Source organism: Phyllobates terribilis, unplaced genomic scaffold (genome assembly GCF_046119375.1).
Source record: "Phyllobates terribilis strain yellow unplaced genomic scaffold, ASM4611937v1 Scaffold_1816__1_contigs__length_206718, whole genome shotgun sequence".
In the NCBI taxonomy this organism is placed as follows: domain Eukaryota; kingdom Metazoa; phylum Chordata; class Amphibia; order Anura; family Dendrobatidae; genus Phyllobates; species Phyllobates terribilis.
In genome coordinates this window covers 95,257-112,740 of record NW_027364576.1, presented here as the reverse complement: position 1 = coordinate 112,740, position 17,484 = coordinate 95,257, and the positions used below count along the sequence as shown (strand labels likewise).

The window sequence follows — 17,484 nt, the reverse complement described above, 5'->3', positions numbered from 1 at the left end:
GCAAACCGTAGCTGTGGCGCTCACTAGAGCAAGAGCCAAGGAACAGCCGGCGGAAGACCATACAAGTCCAGCGGAGACACGAGTGGAATCCAGGGGGGTCAGGATGCCTAAAGAAAAATTGTGTGAGGAACAAAGGAAGACCCCCCACTGAAGAAGTCAAGCAATGGAAAGCGGCAGGAGCCGTGCTGGCAGGTCGCAAAGATTCAAAGGTCAACTCGACTCTTTACCAAGTGGATGGGAAGCCTTGCTTGCCTAGACGCATGTACTCAGCTGTGGCAGCATGGGCTCACGGGCCTACACACAGAGGAAAGAATCAAGCCTTGGCATGTATCAAGAAACTGTACTTTGCACCCGGAATCTCTTCCACTGTGACTGCATACTCAAAATTCTGCTCTGTCTGCGCTACCTGCAACCCAACGTGTACGGCACGGGTCCCTCTCCAACACCTGGCTAAACCAGACTACCCTTGGCAGAGAATACAAGTCGACCATATCCAAATGCCTAAAGCAGGAAAATAGGAGTACGTTTTGGTAGCCGTGGATATGTTCTCAGCCTGGCCCGAGGCCTACCCGGTTGTCAACATGACTGCTAAAGTCACAGCCAAGAAACTGATCACCGAAATTGCCTGCAGATTTGGAGTTCCCCAAGTCATAGAATCGGATCAAGAACCAGCTTTCACAGCAAATATCTACGAAGAACTCTGGAACATGTTGGGAACAGATTTGGGCCTCCACACTCCATACCATCCTGCCAGTTCAGGCAAAGTGGAGAGAATGAATTCCACACTCAAGACCCAGCTCTTGAAAATGACCCAAGATCATCCCCTCCCCTGGCCCGACCCACTCCCCATAGTATTGCATCACATCACACACACTTCTCAGGCCAAACATGGGCTGACTCCCTATAGAATTTTGTTTGGGACCCCACCCAAGATAGGAGAGATTAGGCCCCAAGAGTTGTCTGAAACACATGATAGAGTGGTAAAATTTGTGATTGCCTTGTCTAGAGAATTGACTAACACCCGCTCTCCAGTATCTGCTTCTCTCCCAGAATCTACAGGTGATGCAGTACATGATTTCATCCCAGGCGATCTAGTGTATGTGAAGAAGTTTGTCCGGAAAGACTGCCTCCAGCCGCGGTTCGAGGGACCGTACACTGTGCTTCTCACCACCCCGACGGCTCTGAAGCTTGAGGGCAAGAGCACCTGGATTCACGCCTCCCACTGCAAGAGAGACAGAACGAGTCTATAAAAGATGACTACCTTCTTCTATATCCTTTCCATATGCTTACTGTCTGTCCCAGGGTGGACAGCTACCACACAGGGGTAGATACCTCCTTCTTCTCAAGTTGGTTGGGAGGGCTCAAGGGATTCTTCCAACAAGTTTGTCTAGTAATGGGAGGCCTACTAGTATTGGGCCTGGTGGTCCTGTGCTGCATAGTCCCCTTATATAGAGAAATATACTCCTTTGAACAAGTCTGACCAGCCCCCCCATAACAAAGTTCAATTGAAAGATTTAGTTTAGGATCAGTTGGGAGAACTCCATGTGTCATTTAGGGTAGGGCTCAATTGTCTGGGGGCGTCCCATAAGGGGGCAGCTTCTAAGATGATTGGGTGAAGAAATCCACCTCCCCTCTCCCCACACATGGACAGTCTCAAAGGCCCCGAAGCAAAGGAAAGCTTAGTGTTTAGGGGGGAATGTCGGGGTAAAAGAGAATATATATATTTGTAACTTTTATACTTTTGTAACTTTTATACGCTTTTTTGCTAATGTACTAACCACCATTTTGTGTCATATAACAATAAGCTTTCCTTGCTACGTAGTGCTCAAATCGAAACTTAAACTAAGATATTTCCAGTGTTGCCAAGATTTATTTCAGAGAAACGAAACAAGATTATAAGCTGACGGCTGCAATATCTGCCCAGAGACTGAGATAAGGAGATGTGGACCAATCAGGAGTGGCCAGACACTGGACTTTCATGGCTTACCCCGCCCCGGACAACCTCTTTCCCCTCCCATTATGTAGTGTATTTAGATTTGTGCATGTAAAAAATAAAGGCAGAACATTGCTGAGGACGTTGTCTGTAGTAGCCTTCTGAGCATGCTCTGAGCTTGAACCAGCTTGTTGTCTGACTCATTCTTTGAATGGTTGACCCATGCTCATAGTTTGAATTTGGAGTGACTGGAGGACGAGTGGAATGTCATCACGACCCCCACAACTGCACGTTGTCAGGATTCTCTAAAGCCGGCGATTTGTATACTTGCAGTCACATGCTGACTAGACATGCGTGGCCTCACTCAATGGCGATGAATTGAGAGAGCCCGGACGCGTCTAGTCGGAATGTAACCAGAAGTATACAAATCACAAACTTGTGCAAGGCAGAATCCTAAAAGTGTGCAGTGCATGCGCTGTGAGAATTCAGAAGCCTGAGGTCACATAGACTCACTGCAGACTTTCATCTCAAACCTGGACAAGCCCTTTAATTATAAAATGAAGCCTTGTAGCCAATCCTAAGTGTGTAATGTACTCGCTGTCAGGATTTAGCTCGGCTTGCTGGTTCCAGCAGTCATCACACGGCCTCTTCACTGACATGTGATTTTCATACTGACTCTCACGTGACAACTTCTCTTCTGCTTCTCTCAGGTTTTCACTGAACATTGAGAGAATTAGGGAGAGCAGCTTGTCGGCACGTGACTAAGTGTGCAAATCGCATATGTGCTGGGGGGGCGCCAAACTGAACTCTTGCCCTGGGTGCCAGACAGCCTAGATACACCTCTGCTGGCACCACCATGCTTCACTGTCTGCAGGGTGTACTGTGGCTTGAATGCAGAGTTTGGGGGTCTTCTGATGAACTGTCTGCGGCGCTTGGACCCAAAAAGAACAATTTTACTTTCATCAGTCGACAAAATGTTTCTCTATTTCTCTTTAGACCAGTTGATCTGTTCTTTGGCAAGAGATTAGCTTCACACAGGCGTCTTCTAACTGTCACAGTCCTCACAGGTAACTGGAGACTGTCTGTGATCATCTTGGAGCTGATCATCGGCTGAGCCTTTGCCATTCTGGATATTCTTCCATCCTTTTGGATGGTAGTCTTCCGTTCTCTTCCACGTCTCTCTGGTTTTGCTTTCCATTATAAAGCACTGGAGACCATTTTAGCTGAACAGCCGATCATTGTCTGCACTTCTTTATACATTTTACCTTCTCCAATCAACTTTTTGATGAAAGTCCACTGTTCTTCTGAACAATGTCTTGAATGGCCCATATTTCTCAGGCTTTCAAGGAGAAATGCATGTACAACATGTGCTGGCTTCACCCTTATATAAGGGCCCCCTGATTCACCCCTGTTTCTTCACAGAATGATTGACCTCACTGATTGACCTCCACACTGCTATTATATTGAACACATCTCCTTAGGCTGTGTGCCCACTATGCGTTTTTTAAGCGTTTCCACAGCGGCAATTCCACCGCAGAAACGCTTAAAAAATGCTTGGCAGAAGGTCGTCTATGTTCCCTAATGATAATCCACATGTGCTGTGCGCATGCTGTGGAAATTTCTGCTGCGGATTATCATTGCGGAAAAATCCGCAGCACTACCAATTATTTTGCGTAATCACGGCGTTTTCGCCGCCATTGACTTACATTGAATCGCTTAATATCCGTATGACTACATGTGCACATGCAGATATTAAGCGATTCAATGTGCGGATGATACCCGGGCCTGGAGAAGAGGAGACTCTCCTCCAGACCCGGTACCATAGAACCTGTAAAAAAAAAATATTTTAAAATAAAAATATACATTATACTCACCTTCTGATGGCCCCCGGTCTCCTGTACGGTGCGTCCTGGCTCCCTGGCATCTCGCGATGGTCTAAAAGGACCTTCCATGATGTTATTTAGTCATGTGACAGGTCACGCGACCGCTGACGTCGGCGGTCGCGTGACCTGTCACATGACTAAATGACGTCATGGAAGGTCCTTTTACACCACCGCAAGCTACCGGAGAGACCAGAGAAGGAGACCGGGGGCCATCGGAAGGTGAGTATAATGTTTTTTTTTTTATTTTATACCATTCTCTCGGTCACACTATATATGCCGGTTGCCGGTTGCATGGATTTATATCGTGTGACCAAGTTGTCAAGCACTTTCCAAGTGATGCTAAAATCGCTTGTCAACCCGAATGCGGAAATGCAAGTGAAGAACGCTTCACAAACGATTCTACCTGGCAGGAAAAACGCATGTACAATCCTACAATAAGCATGTACAATCTGCATGTACAATAAGCATGTGTTTTTTCTGCCAGGGAGATGCAGAAACGCTCAGGAAAAATCCGGAGCATTTCTGCATCGTGGGCACATAGCCTTACAATTAATTATTCAGATACACCCCCTAATCCCTCATCCTGGTATGCATGGCACCCCCTAATCCCCATCCTGGTATGCATGGCACCTCTAATCCCCATCCTGGTATGCATGGCACCTCTAATCCCCATCCTGGTATGCATGGCACACCCTAATCCTCATCCTGGTATGCATGGCACCCCCTAATCCCCATCCTGGTATGCATGGCACACCCTAATCCCTCATCCTGGTATGCATGGCACCCCCTGATCCCTCATCCTGGTATGCATGGCACCCCCTGATCCCTCATCCTGGTATGCATGGCACACCCTAATCCCCATCCTGGTATGCATGGCACCCCCTGATCCCTCATCCTGGTATGCATGGCACCCCCTAATCCCCATCACGCTGCACACACAAAAATAAACACTCATACTCCCCTCCTCTCTCCTCCAGCGCTGCGTCCGCTCTGCTGCTGATACTCTCAGTGTGTGAACCGTGCACGGTGTTACTGCCATGCACCCTCACACAGTGAAGTGCTGTGCCGGAATAGTCACTGCTCCCCGCGCCAGAACAGTGTGCGTGGGGAGCGGTGACTATTCACTCTCCATAACAGAGCGCACACTGTAGACGCAGCGTGGCTCCTGCTGTGGCTGGTGATCTGTGTGCCCGCTATTAAAGACCATGAATATTCACTACAACCCATGGGAGTGGATTGTAGTGAATATTCATGGGCTTTAGTAGCGGGCACACAGACCGCAGAGTTGCAGCAGGAGCCACGATGCGGGTATAGTGTGCGCGCTATTAAGTAAAATGAATATTCACTGTTCTCCACCCCCATGGGCGTGGGGTGCAGTAAATATTCATTTTCTTTAGCAGTGGGTACAGCTTAGGCTGCAGCAGGCGGCTGCTGCCTCCTGTGCTCTGCTCATCCCCCACTGCCGCTCCCCCACACCCACCACCACGAACAGCCATACAGTATATACACAGAATACAGTATTTGGACAGTATTCGAACTATAACACGCACCTCCCATTTTCCTCCAAAATTTGGAGGAAAAAGGTGCGTCTTATAGTCAGAAAAATATGGTATATATGCAAGCTTTCAGAGCACAGGGGCTCCTTCGTCAGGCAATTTTACAAATGAATTCATAAGACAAAAGGCATAAGAGACGTTACAGCAAGATATTTGTTCATGAGGTGGAGGGGGTGATGCTTCCTACTGATAAGTCAAAGAGATCAAATTTAGGGGTTTTAGTTGCAAATGGCAAGTGTGTGGGAATGTTTAATCATCTGGAGACCGTCTGGTGGAGGTGTGAATTGAATCAGTGTAGTGAGTCATAAACCCAGGTGTTAGATTGAGACCTGTTGTCAAGGAATTGAACATCCTTATCAATTTGAATTCCCAATTTTTTCCCTCTGTTGCCCTTGAAGTGACCTTTTAGTATTAAAACTTTTAGATCTCTCGTACAGTGTCCCCGGCCAGAGAAATGTTTCCCCACAGGCGTGTCCAGTTCATTCTTAATTGTGTATCTGTGTAAATTCATTCTGGTTTGCAGTTTTTGCATCGTTTCTCCAGTATAAACTCCTTCTGGGCACCTTGTACATTGTATCATGTCACCACATTGGAGGATGTCCATGACAGCCATGATTTTGTAGTCCTGATCTGTGTTTGGTATATGGACTGTATGTGATGGTAATGTGTGGGTACAAGTTTTGCATTTTTTGTTTTTACATGGGAATGTGCCCGTCGCTGATGGTGATGAGAGGACACTTCTGACAAGGAGACTCCTTAAGTTGGGGGGCTGTTTGTAGTTTTTCTGGATAGCCAATAAAGGTATCACTCTGAGAACACTTTTGTCATTTTTGGGCGTAAAAGTATTTACATCTAGGTTTATCATGAAAGTCTGCAGTCACTCTATGAGACTGCAGACTTGTGACTCCTCACAGTCCACAGTGTGCCATGTGAGGACTCTCTGGTGTCGGAGGCAAAACCGCGCAATGAGACCGCAAGTATATGATCTGCACACTCCCGGCCACATTGCAACTAGACGTGTGCAGCTTCACTCAATGCACTTGTATTCAGTGCTGGACAGAATGTTGCCAGAAGCAGACATTCTGATACTTGCGGTCACATGACCACCATGTCTCGCTGCTGGTACCGGAAAATGATCACAGTGCATTGTGAGGATTCACAAGTCTTCAGTCACATAGAGGGACAGCAGACTGTCGTGAAAAAAATTACATTCCAGCATAACAGTGATATAACCTAGAACTGGATGTCACTCAAAAACTGTTCAAAAGAAGAAATTTGGTGCTGGAGGCTCCAAGAGGCCGACAGCAACATTAAAGGAGCTGCAGGAATTTCTGGCCAGTCCTGGTTGTGTCCTGTACATGGCAACAATCTCGCTTATCCTTCATATGTCCGGTCTGTGGGGTCGGGGGGGAGGAAGGCTTTGTGAAAACGTGTCATGGTCTAATGAGACAGAGGCTGAAACTTCTTGCAGATGTGGTGGGATTTGATCCCAGGACCCCAGTTGCCACATTAGATATATATATATACATATTACATAAACACATATACATATTACACATATAAATACATATTACACACATACATATTATATACATATATATTACACACATATATACAGTACAGACCAAAAGTTTGGACACACCTTCTCATTTAAAGATTTTTCTGTATTTTCATGACTATGAACATTGTACATTCACACTGAAGGCATCAAAACTATGAATTACCACATGTGGAATTATATACTTAACAAAAAAGTGTGAAACAACTGAAAATAGGTCTTATATTCTAGGGTCTTCACAGTAGCCACCTTTTGCTTTGATGACTGCATTGCACACTCTTGGCATTTTCTTGATGATCTTCAAGAGGTAGTCACCGGAAATGGTCTTCCAACAATCTTGAAGGAGTTCCCAGAGATGCTTAGCACTTGTTGGCCCTTTTGCCTTCACTCTGCGGTCCAGCTCACCCCAAACCATCTCGATTGGGTTCAGGTCTGGTGACTGTGGAGGCCAGGTCATCTGGGGTAGCCCCCCATCACTCTCCTTGGTCAAATAGCCCTTACACAGCCTGGAGGTGTTTGGGGTCATTGTCCTGTTGAAAAATAAATGATGGTCCAACTAAACGCAAACCGGATGGAATAGCATGCCTCTGCAAGATGCTGTGGTAGCCATGCTGGTTCAGTATGCCTTCAATTTTGAATAAATCCCCAACAGTGTCACCAGCAAAGCCCCCCCACACCATCACACCTCCTCCTCCATGCTTCACGGTGGGAACCTGGCATGTAGAGTCCATCCGTTCACCTTTTCGGCGTCGCACAAAGACACGGTGGTTGGAACCAAAGATCTCAAATTTGGACTCATCAGACCAAAGCACAGATTTCCACTGGTCTAATGTCCATTCCTTGTGTTCTTTAGCCCAAACAAGTCTCTTCTGCTTGTTGCCTGTCCTTAGCAGTGGTTTCCTAGCAGCTATTTTACCATGAAGGCCGGCTGCACAAAGTCTCCTCTTAACAGTTTTTGAAGAGATGTGTCTGCTGCTAGAACTCTGTGTGGCATTGACCTGGTCTCTAATCTGAGCTGCTGTTAATCTGCGATTTCTGAGGCTGGTGACTCGGATAAACTTATCCTCAGAAGCAGAGGTGACTCTTGGTCTTCCTTTCCTGGGGCGATCCTCATGTGAGCCAGTTTCTTTGTAGCGCTTGATGGTTTTTGCAACTGCACTTGGGGACACTTTCAAAGTTTTCCCAATTTTTTGGACTGACTGACCTTCATTTCTTAAAGTAATGATGGCCACTCGTTTTTCTTTACTTAGAATTTGTATTATGGCAAGAAAAAAGCAGCTAACAGTCTATTCAGTAGGACTATCAGCTGTGTATCCACCAGACTTCTGCACAACACAACTGATGGTCCCAACCCCATTTATAAGGCAAGAAATCCCACTTATTAAACCTGACAGGGCACACCTGTGAAGTGAAGACCATTTCCGGTGACTACCTCTTGAAGCTCATCAAGAGAATGCCAAGAGTGTGCAAAGCAGTCATCAAAGCAAAAGGTGGCTACTGTGAAGAACCTAGAATATAAGACATATTGTCAGTGGTTTCACACTTTTTTGTTAAGTATATAATTCCACATGTGGTAATTCATAGTTTTGATGCCTTCAGTGTGAATGTACAATTTTCATAGTCAGGAAAATACAGAAAAATCTTTAAATGAGAAGGTGTGTCCAAACTTTTGGTCTCTACTGTATATTACACACATATACATATTACACGTACATATTACACGTACATATTAAGCACACACATATACAGTACATATTACACACATGTATACATACCAGTGTGCTTCTCTGTGCTTGGGAGAGTTTTGTGGCTACAAAATACTGTACAGGGGCTAACACAATGATGACGGCCGCTCCAATTAAGGCACTGATCCCCAGGATGTAATACAGAAGGATGATCCCGACAATAATCTGCAAGAGTAAGAATCTCATTGAGAGCAAGGGCAGCACCTCACGATCCCTCCAAACCCCACAATCCCCCCCCAAACCACACAATTCCACAAAACCTCAAAATCCCCCCTACACCCCAAAATCCCCCCCACACCCCACACCCTAAAATCCCCCCACATCCCACAATCTCCCCAAACCCCAAAATCCTGGGTGTCGTTCAGGCTCTCAGATGTTTCTGGGTGTCAGGAGATTGTGGGTGTCACTCAGGCTCTTTAAGGTTTTGGCGTGATTGGTGTCACCCAGGTTCTCGGGGGGTTTCGGGGTAATTGTGGGCTGTCACCCAGGCTCTTGGAGATTTCGGGTGTGGGGTGATTGTGGTCGCCTCCCAGTACACAGAGACTGGACCCCTGGATTCATCAGAGCTGCGGAGCATCCCCTGCCCCCCATGTCTGTGTAGATGCCCCCTGCCCCCCCATGTCTGTGTGGACGTCCCCTGCCCCCCATGTCTGTGTGGACGTCCCCTGCCCCCCATGTCTGTGTGGACGTCCCCTGCCCCCCATGTCTGTGCGGACGTCCCCTGCCCCCCATGTCTGTGCGGACGTCCCCTGCCCCCCATGTCTGTGCGGACGTCCCCTGCCCCCCATGTCTGTGTGGACGTCCCCTGCCCCCCATGTCTGTGTGGACGTCCCCTGCCCCCCATGTCTGTGTGGACGTCCCCTGCCCCCCATGTCTGTGCGGACGTCCCCTGCCCCCCATGTCTGTGCGGACGTCCCCTGCCCCCCCATGTCTGTGCGGACGTCCCCTGCCCTTCATGTCTGTGTGGACGTCCCCTGCCCCCCATGTCTGTGTGGAAGTCCCCTGCCCCTTTTCTGTGTGGACGTCCCCTGCCCCCCATGTCTGTGTGGATGTCCCCTGCCCCCCATGTCTGTTTGGACGTCCCCTGCCCCCCATGTCTGTGTGGACGTCCCCTGCCCCCTTTCTGTGTGGATGTCCCCTGCCCCCCATGTCTGTGTGGACGTCCCCTGCCCCCCATGTCTGTGTGGAAGTCCCCTGCCCCTTTTCTGTGTGGATGTCCCCTGCCCCCCATGTCTGTGTGGACGTCCCCTGCCCCCCATGTCTGTGTGGACGTCGCCTGCCCCCTTGCTGTGTGGACGTCCCCTGCCCCCTTGCTGTGTGGACGTCCCCTGCCCCCTTTCTGTGTGGACGTCCTCTGCCCCCTTGCTGTGTGAACGTCCCCTGCCCCCCATGTCTGTGTGGACGTCGCCTGCCCCCTTGCTGTGTGGACGTCCCCTGCCCCCTTGCTGTGTGGACGTCCCCTGCCCCCTTTCTGTGTGGACGTCCTCTGCCCCCTTGCTGTGTGAACGTCCCCTGCCCCCTTGCTGTGTGGACGTCCCCTGCCCCCCATGCCACTGCCCCGGGGGGCATCGGGGTTCCCAGCCCCTCACACGATGGAGTGACGCAGACCCTATAATGTGCCCTGACCCCTGGGTTGAGACGAGGGGCCTTTAACCATAAGGGGGTCCCCCATCTTCTAGGTCAGTCCTTATCATAGGCCGAGACACCCAGAACCTCGTCGGGGACACTACAGGCTGCTGCACCTGCACCGGCATGGCCCAGAGGTTGGGGCACAGGAAGAAGAACCACATCAGCTGATTGGTGTCGATGGCCACCAGGTTACAGATCTGGCCGGACGTCATCTCCCCCATGGACAGGTTGGACGTGGACAGATGCATGATCTTACTGTAGATCTTGGTCTGTGGAAACACAAGCAGTAGAAAGGGTTAAATCACCACAACTCCCAGCATCCCACAGCCAGAGAGGAGTAGATGTAGCCGAGTGTGCGGGGAGAAGAGGGAGAGATCTCTGGGGGGCGCCACCATCATCCCCAGTAATGACGCTGCCACTGATCTCTGGGGGCGTGGTATTTATCAGCTGATCTCTGGGGGGTGTGGTATTTATCAGCTGATCTCTGGGGGGGTGGTATTTATCAGCTGATCTCTGGGGGGTGTGGTATTTATCCACTGATCTCTGGGGGGTGTGGTATTTATCAGCTGATCTCTGGGGGGTGCGGTATTTATCAGCTGATCTCTGGGGGGTGTGGTATTTATCAGCTGATCTCTGGGGGGGTGTGGTATTTATCAGCTGATCTCTGGGGGGGTGGTATTTATCAGCTGATCTCTGGGGGGGTGGTATTTATCCGCTGATCTCTGGGGGGTGCGGTATTTATCAGCTGATCTCTGGGGGGTGTGGTATTTATCCGCTGATCTCTGGGGGGTGTGGTATTTATCAGCTGATCTCTGGGGGGGTGGTATTTATCAGCTGATCTCTGGGGGGTGCGGTATTTATCCACTGATCTCTGGGGGGTGCGGTATTTATCAGCTGATCTCTGGGGGGCGTGGTATTTATCAGCTGATCTCTGGGGGGGTGTGGTATTTATCAGCTGATCTCTGGGGGGTGTGGTATTTATCAGCTGATCTCTGGGGGGGGTGGTATTTATCAGCTGATCTCTGGGGGGGTGTGGTATTTATCAGCTGATCTCTGGGGGGGTGGTATTTATCAGCTGATCTCTGGGGGGGTGGTATTTATCCGCTGATCTCTGGGGGGTGTGGTATTTATCAGCTGATCTCTGGGGGGTGTGGTATTTATCCGCTGATCTCTGGGGGGTGTGGTATTTATCCGCTGATCTCTGGGGGGGTGGTATTTATCAGCTGATCTCTGGGGGGGGTGGTATTTATCCGCTGATCTCTGGGGGGGCGCGGTATTTATCCGCTGATCTCTGGGGGGTGTGGTATTTATCCACTGATCTCTGGGGGGTGTGGTATTTATCAGCTGATCTCTGGGGGGTGTGGTATTTATCAGCTGATCTCTGGGGGGGTGTGGTATTTATCAGCTGATCTCTGGGGGGGTGGTATTTATCAGCTGATCTCTGGGGGGGTGGTATTTATCCGCTGATCTCTGGGGGGTGTGGTATTTATCAGCTGATCTCTGGGGGGTGTGGTATTTATCCGCTGATCTCTGGGGGGTGTGGTATTTATCAGCTGATCTCTGGGGGGGTGGTATTTATCAGCTGATCTCTGGGGGGTGCGGTATTTATCCACTGATCTCTGGGGGGTGCGGTATTTATCAGCTGATCTCTGGGGGGCGTGGTATTTATCAGCTGATCTCTGGGGGGGTGTGGTATTTATCAGCTGATCTCTGGGGGGTGTGGTATTTATCAGCTGATCTCTGGGGGGCGCGGTATTTATCAGCTGATCTCTGGGGGGGGTGGTATTTATCAGCTGATCTCTGGGGGGGTGGTATTTATCAGCTGATCTCTGGGGGGGGTGGTATTTATCCGCTGATCTCTGGGGGGGCGCGGTATTTATCCGCTGATCTCTGGGGGGTGTGGTATTTATCCACTGATCTCTGGGGGGTGTGGTATTTATCAGCTGATCTCTGGGGGGTGTGGTATTTATCCGCTGATCTCTGGGGGGTGTGGTATTTATCCGCTGATCTCTGGGGGGTGTGGTATTTATCAGCTGATCTCTGGGGGGGGGTGGTATTTATCAGCTGATCTCTGGGGGGGTGGTATTTATCAGCTGATCTCTGGGGGGTGTGGTATTTATCAGCTGATCTCTGGGGGGTGTGGTATTTATCAGCTGATCTCTGGGGGGTGTGGTATTTATCAGCTGATCTCTGGGGGGTGTGGTATTTATCAGCTGATCTCTGGGGGGTGTGGTATTTATCAGCTGATCTCTGGGGGGTGTGGTATTTATCCACTGATCTCTGGGGGGTGTGGTATTTATCCGCTGATCTCTGGGGGGTGTGGTATTTATCAGCTGATCTCTGGGGGGTGTGGTATTTATCAGCTGATCTCTGGGGGGTGTGGTATTTATCCACTGATCTCTGGGGGGTGTGGTATTTATCCGCTGATCTCTGGGGGGTGTGGTATTTATCAGCTGATCTCTGGGGGGGGGGTGGTATTTATCAGCTGATCTCTGGGGGGGTGGTATTTATCAGCTGATCTCTGGGGGGTGTGGTATTTATCCACTGATCTCTGGGGGGTGTGGTATTTATCAGCTGATCTCTGGGGGGTGTGGTATTTATCAGCTGATCTCTGGGGGGTGTGGTATTTATCCACTGATCTCTGGGGGGTGTGGTATTTATCAGCTGATCTCTGGGGGGTGTGGTATTTATCAGCTGATCTCTGGGGGGGGGGTGGTATTTATCAGCTGATCTCTGGGGGGGTGGTATTTATCAGCTGATCTCTGGGGGGTGCGGTATTTATCAGCTGATCTCTGGGGGGTGTGGTATTTATCCACTGATCTCTGGGGGGTGTGGTATTTATCAGCTGATCTCTGGGGGGTGTGGTATTTATCAGCTGATCTCTGGGGGGTGTGGTATTTATCCACTGATCTCTGGGGGGTGTGGTATTTATCCGCTGATCTCTGGGGGGTGTGGTATTTATCAGCTGATCTCTGGGGGGGGGTGGTATTTATCAGCTGATCTCTGGGGGGGTGGTATTTATCAGCTGATCTCTGGGGGGGTGGTATTTATCCGCTGATCTCTGGGGGGTGCGGTATTTATCAGCTGATCTCTGGGGGGTGTGGTATTTATCCGCTGATCTCTGGGGGGTGTGGTATTTATCAGCTGATCTCTGGGGGGGTGGTATTTATCAGCTGATCTCTGGGGGGTGCGGTATTTATCCACTGATCTCTGGGGGGTGCGGTATTTATCAGCTGATCTCTGGGGGGCGTGGTATTTATCAGCTGATCTCTGGGGGGGTGTGGTATTTATCAGCTGATCTCTGGGGGGTGTGGTATTTATCAGCTGATCTCTGGGGGGGGGTGGTATTTATCAGCTGATCTCTGGGGGGGTGGTATTTATCAGCTGATCTCTGGGGGGTGTGGTATTTATCCGCTGATCTCTGGGGGGTGTGGTATTTATCCGCTGATCTCTGGGGGGTGTGGTATTTATCAGCTGATCTCTGGGGGGGTGGTATTTATCAGCTGATCTCTGGGGGGTGTGGTATTTATCCGCTGATCTCTGGGGGGTGTGGTATTTATCCGCTGATCTCTGGGGGGTGTGGTATTTATCCGCTGATCTCTGGGGGGTGTGGTATTTATCAGCTGATCTCTGGGGGGTGCGGTATTTATCAGCTGATCTCTGGGGGGTGCGGTATTTATCCGCTGATCTCTGGGGGGTGCGGTATTTATCAGCTGATCTCTGGGGGGTGCGGTATTTATCCGCTGCTCTCTGGGGGGTGTGGTATTTATCAGCTGATCTCTGGGGGGTGTGGTATTTATCCGCTGATCTCTGGGGGGTGTGGTATTTATCCGCTGATCTCTGGGGGGGCGGTATTTATCCGCTGATCTCTGGGGGGGGGGTGGTATTTATCCGCTGATCTCTGGGGGGTGTGGTATTTATCAGCTGATCTCTGGGGGGCGCGGTATTTATCCGCTGATCTCTGCAGGGGCGCGGTATTTATCAGCTGATCTCTGGGGGGGCGCGGTATTTATCAGCTGATCTCTGCAGGGGCGCGGTATTTATCAGCTGATCTCTGGGGGGGCGCGGTATTTATCCGCTGATCTCTGGGGGGGGGTGGTATTTATCCGCTGATCTCTGGGGGGTGTGGTATTTATCAGCTGATCTCTGGGGGGCGCGGTATTTATCCGCTGATCTCTGCAGGGGCGCGGTATTTATCAGCTGATCTCTGGGGGGGCGCGGTATTTATCAGCTGATCTCTGCAGGGGCGCGGTATTTATCAGCTGATCTCTGGGGGGGCGCGGTATTTATCCGCTGATCTCTGGGGGGGCGCGGTATTTATCCGCTGATCTCTGGGGGGGCGCGGTATTTATCCGCTGATCTCTGGGGGGCGCGGTATTTATCAGCTGATCTCTTGCGGGCGCGGTATTTATCAGCTGATCTCTGGGGGGTGTGGTATTTATCAGCTGATCTCTGGGGGGTGTGGTATTTATCAGCTGATCTCTGGGGGGTGCAGTATTTATCAGCTGATCTCTAGGGGGTGCGGTATTTATCAGCTGATCTCTGGGGGGTGTGGTATTTATCCGCTGATCTCTGGGGGGTGTGGTATTTATCCGCTGATCTCTGGGGGGTGTGGTATTTATCAGCTGATCTCTGGGGGGCGCGGTATTTATCCGCTGATCTCTGCAGGGGCGCGGTATTTATCAGCTGATCTCTGGGGGGGCGCGGTATTTATCCGCTGATCTCTGGGGGGCGCGGTATTTATCCGCTGATCTCTGGGGGGCGCGGTATTTATCCGCTGATCTCTTGCGGGCGCGGTATTTATCCGCTGATTTCTTGCGGGCGCGGTATTTATCCGCTGATCTCTGGGGGGTGCGGTATTTATCCGCTGATCTCTGGGGGGTGCGGTATTTATCCGCTGATCTCTGGGGGGGCGGTATTTATCCGCTGATCTCTGGGGGGCGCGGTATTTATCCGCTGATCTCTGGGGGGGCGCGGTATTTATCCGCTGATCTCTTGCGGGCGCGGTATTTATCCGCTGATTTCTTGCGGGCGCGGTATTTATCAGCTGATCTCTGGGGGGCGCGGTATTTATCCGCTGATCTCTGGGGGGTGCGGTATTTATCCGCTGATCTCTGGGGGGTGCGGTATTTATCAGCTGATCTCTGGGGGGGCGGTATTTATCCGCTGATCTCTGGGGGGTGCGGTATTTATCCGCTGATTTCTTGCGGGCGTGGTATTTATCCGCTGATCTCTGGGGGGTGCGGTATTTATCCGCTGATCTCTGGGGGGTGCGGTATTTATCCGCTGATCTCTTGCGGGCGCGGTATTTATCAGCTAATCTCTGGGGGGTGCGGTATTTATCAGCTGATCTCTGGGGGGTGCGGTATTTATCAGCTGATCTCTGGGGGGGTGTGGTATTTATCAGCTGATCTCTGGGGGGCGCGGTATTTATCCGCTGATCTCTTGCAGGCGCGGTATTTATCAGCTGATCTCTGGGGGGCGCAGTATTTATCAGCTGATCTCTGGGGGGTGCGGTATTTATCAGCTGATCTCTGGGGGGTGTGGTATTTATCAGCTGATCTCTGGGGGGTGCGGTATTTATCCGCTGATCTCTGGGGGGTGCGGTATTTATCCTCTGATCTCTTGCGGGCGCGGTATTTATCCTCTGATCTCTTGGGGGCACGGTATTTATCCGCTGATCTCTTGCGGGCGCGGTATTTATCAGCTGATCTCTGGGGGGTGCGGTATTTATCAGCTGATCTCTGTGGGGTGCGGTATTTATCAGCTGATCTCTGGGGGGTGCGGTATTTATCAGCTGATCTCTGGGGGGTGCGGTATTTATCCGCTGATCTCTTGCGGGCGCGGTATTTATCAGCTGATCTCGGGGGGTGCGGTATTTATCAGCTGATCTCTGGGGGGTGCGGTATTTATCCGCTGATCTCTTGCGGGCGCTGTATTTATCCACTGATCTCTGGGGGGCGCGGTATTTATCAGTTGATCTCTGGGGGGTACGGTATTTATCCGCTGATCTCTTGCGGGCGCGGTATTTATCAGCTGATCTCTGGGGGGCACGGTATTTATCCGCTGATCTCTTGCGGGCGCGGTATTTATCAGCTGATCTCAGGGGGGTGCGGTATTTATCCACTGATCTCTTGCGGGCGCGGTATTTATCAGCTGATCTCTGGGGGGTGCGGTATTTATCCGCTGATCTCTTGCGGGCGCGGTATTTATCAGCTGATCTCTGGGGGGTGCGGTATTTATCAGCTGATCTCTGGGGGGTGCGGTATTTATCCGCTGATCTCTTGCGGGCGCGGTATTTATCAGCTAATCTCTGGGGGTGCGGTATTTATCCGCTAATCTCTTGCGGGCGCGGTATTTATCAGCTAATCTCTGGGGGTGCGGTATTTATCAGCTGATCTCTGGGGGGTGCGGTATTTATCCACTGATCTCTTGCGGGCGCGATATTTATCAGCTGATCTCTGGGGGGTGCGGTATTTATCAGCTGATCTCTTGCGGGCGCGGTATTTATCAGCTGATCTCTTGCAGGCGCGGTATTTATCAGCTGATCTCTAGGGGGTGCGGTATTTATCCGCTGATCTCTTGCGGGCGCGGTATTTATCCGCTGATCTCTTGCGGGCGCGGTATTTATCCGCTGATCTCTTGCGGGCGCGGTATTTATCCGCTGATCTCTTGCGGGCGCGGTATTTATCCGCTGATCTCTTGCGGGCGCGGTATTTATCCGCTGATCTCTTGCGGGCGCGGTATTTATCAGCTGATCTCTTGCAGGCGCGGTATTTATCAGCTGATCTCTTGCGGGCGCGGTATTTATCCGCTGATCTCTTGCGGGCGCGGTATTTATCCGCTGATCTCTTGCGGGCGCGGTATTTATCCGCTGATCTCTTGCGGGCGCGGTATTTATCAGCTGATCTCTTGCAGGCGCGGTATTTATCAGCTGATCTCTTGCGGGCGCGGTATTTATCCGCTGATATCTGGGGTGTGGTATTTATCTGCTGATCTCTGGGGGTTGTGGTATTTATCCGCTGATATCTGGGGGGCGCGGTATTTATCCGCTGATCTCTGGGGGGCGCGGTATTTATCCGCTGATCTCTTGCGGGCGCGGTATTTATCAGCTGATCTCTTGCGGGCGCGGTATTTATCCGCTGATCTCTGGGGGGCGCGGTATTTATCCGCTGATCTC

General features: G+C 50.6%; 1 protein-coding gene across 1 annotated transcript in view; it reads right to left on the bottom strand.

Annotated features, from left to right (window-relative positions):
• The window catches only part of LOC141245238 (ATP-binding cassette sub-family C member 8-like), a gene marked incomplete at its 3' end in the record, with an annotated part of 184,626 nt that overhangs the window by 93,273 nt on the left and 73,869 nt on the right, over positions 1-17,484 (bottom strand). The window contains exons 8-9 of the mRNA XM_073669057.1: positions 10,418-10,573; positions 8,706-8,840 (exon numbers count right to left, since the gene is read on the bottom strand). Coding sequence (XP_073525158.1) covers positions 8,706-8,840; positions 10,418-10,573 — 291 coding nt within the window. The remainder of the gene's footprint in view (positions 1-8,705; positions 8,841-10,417; positions 10,574-17,484) is intronic.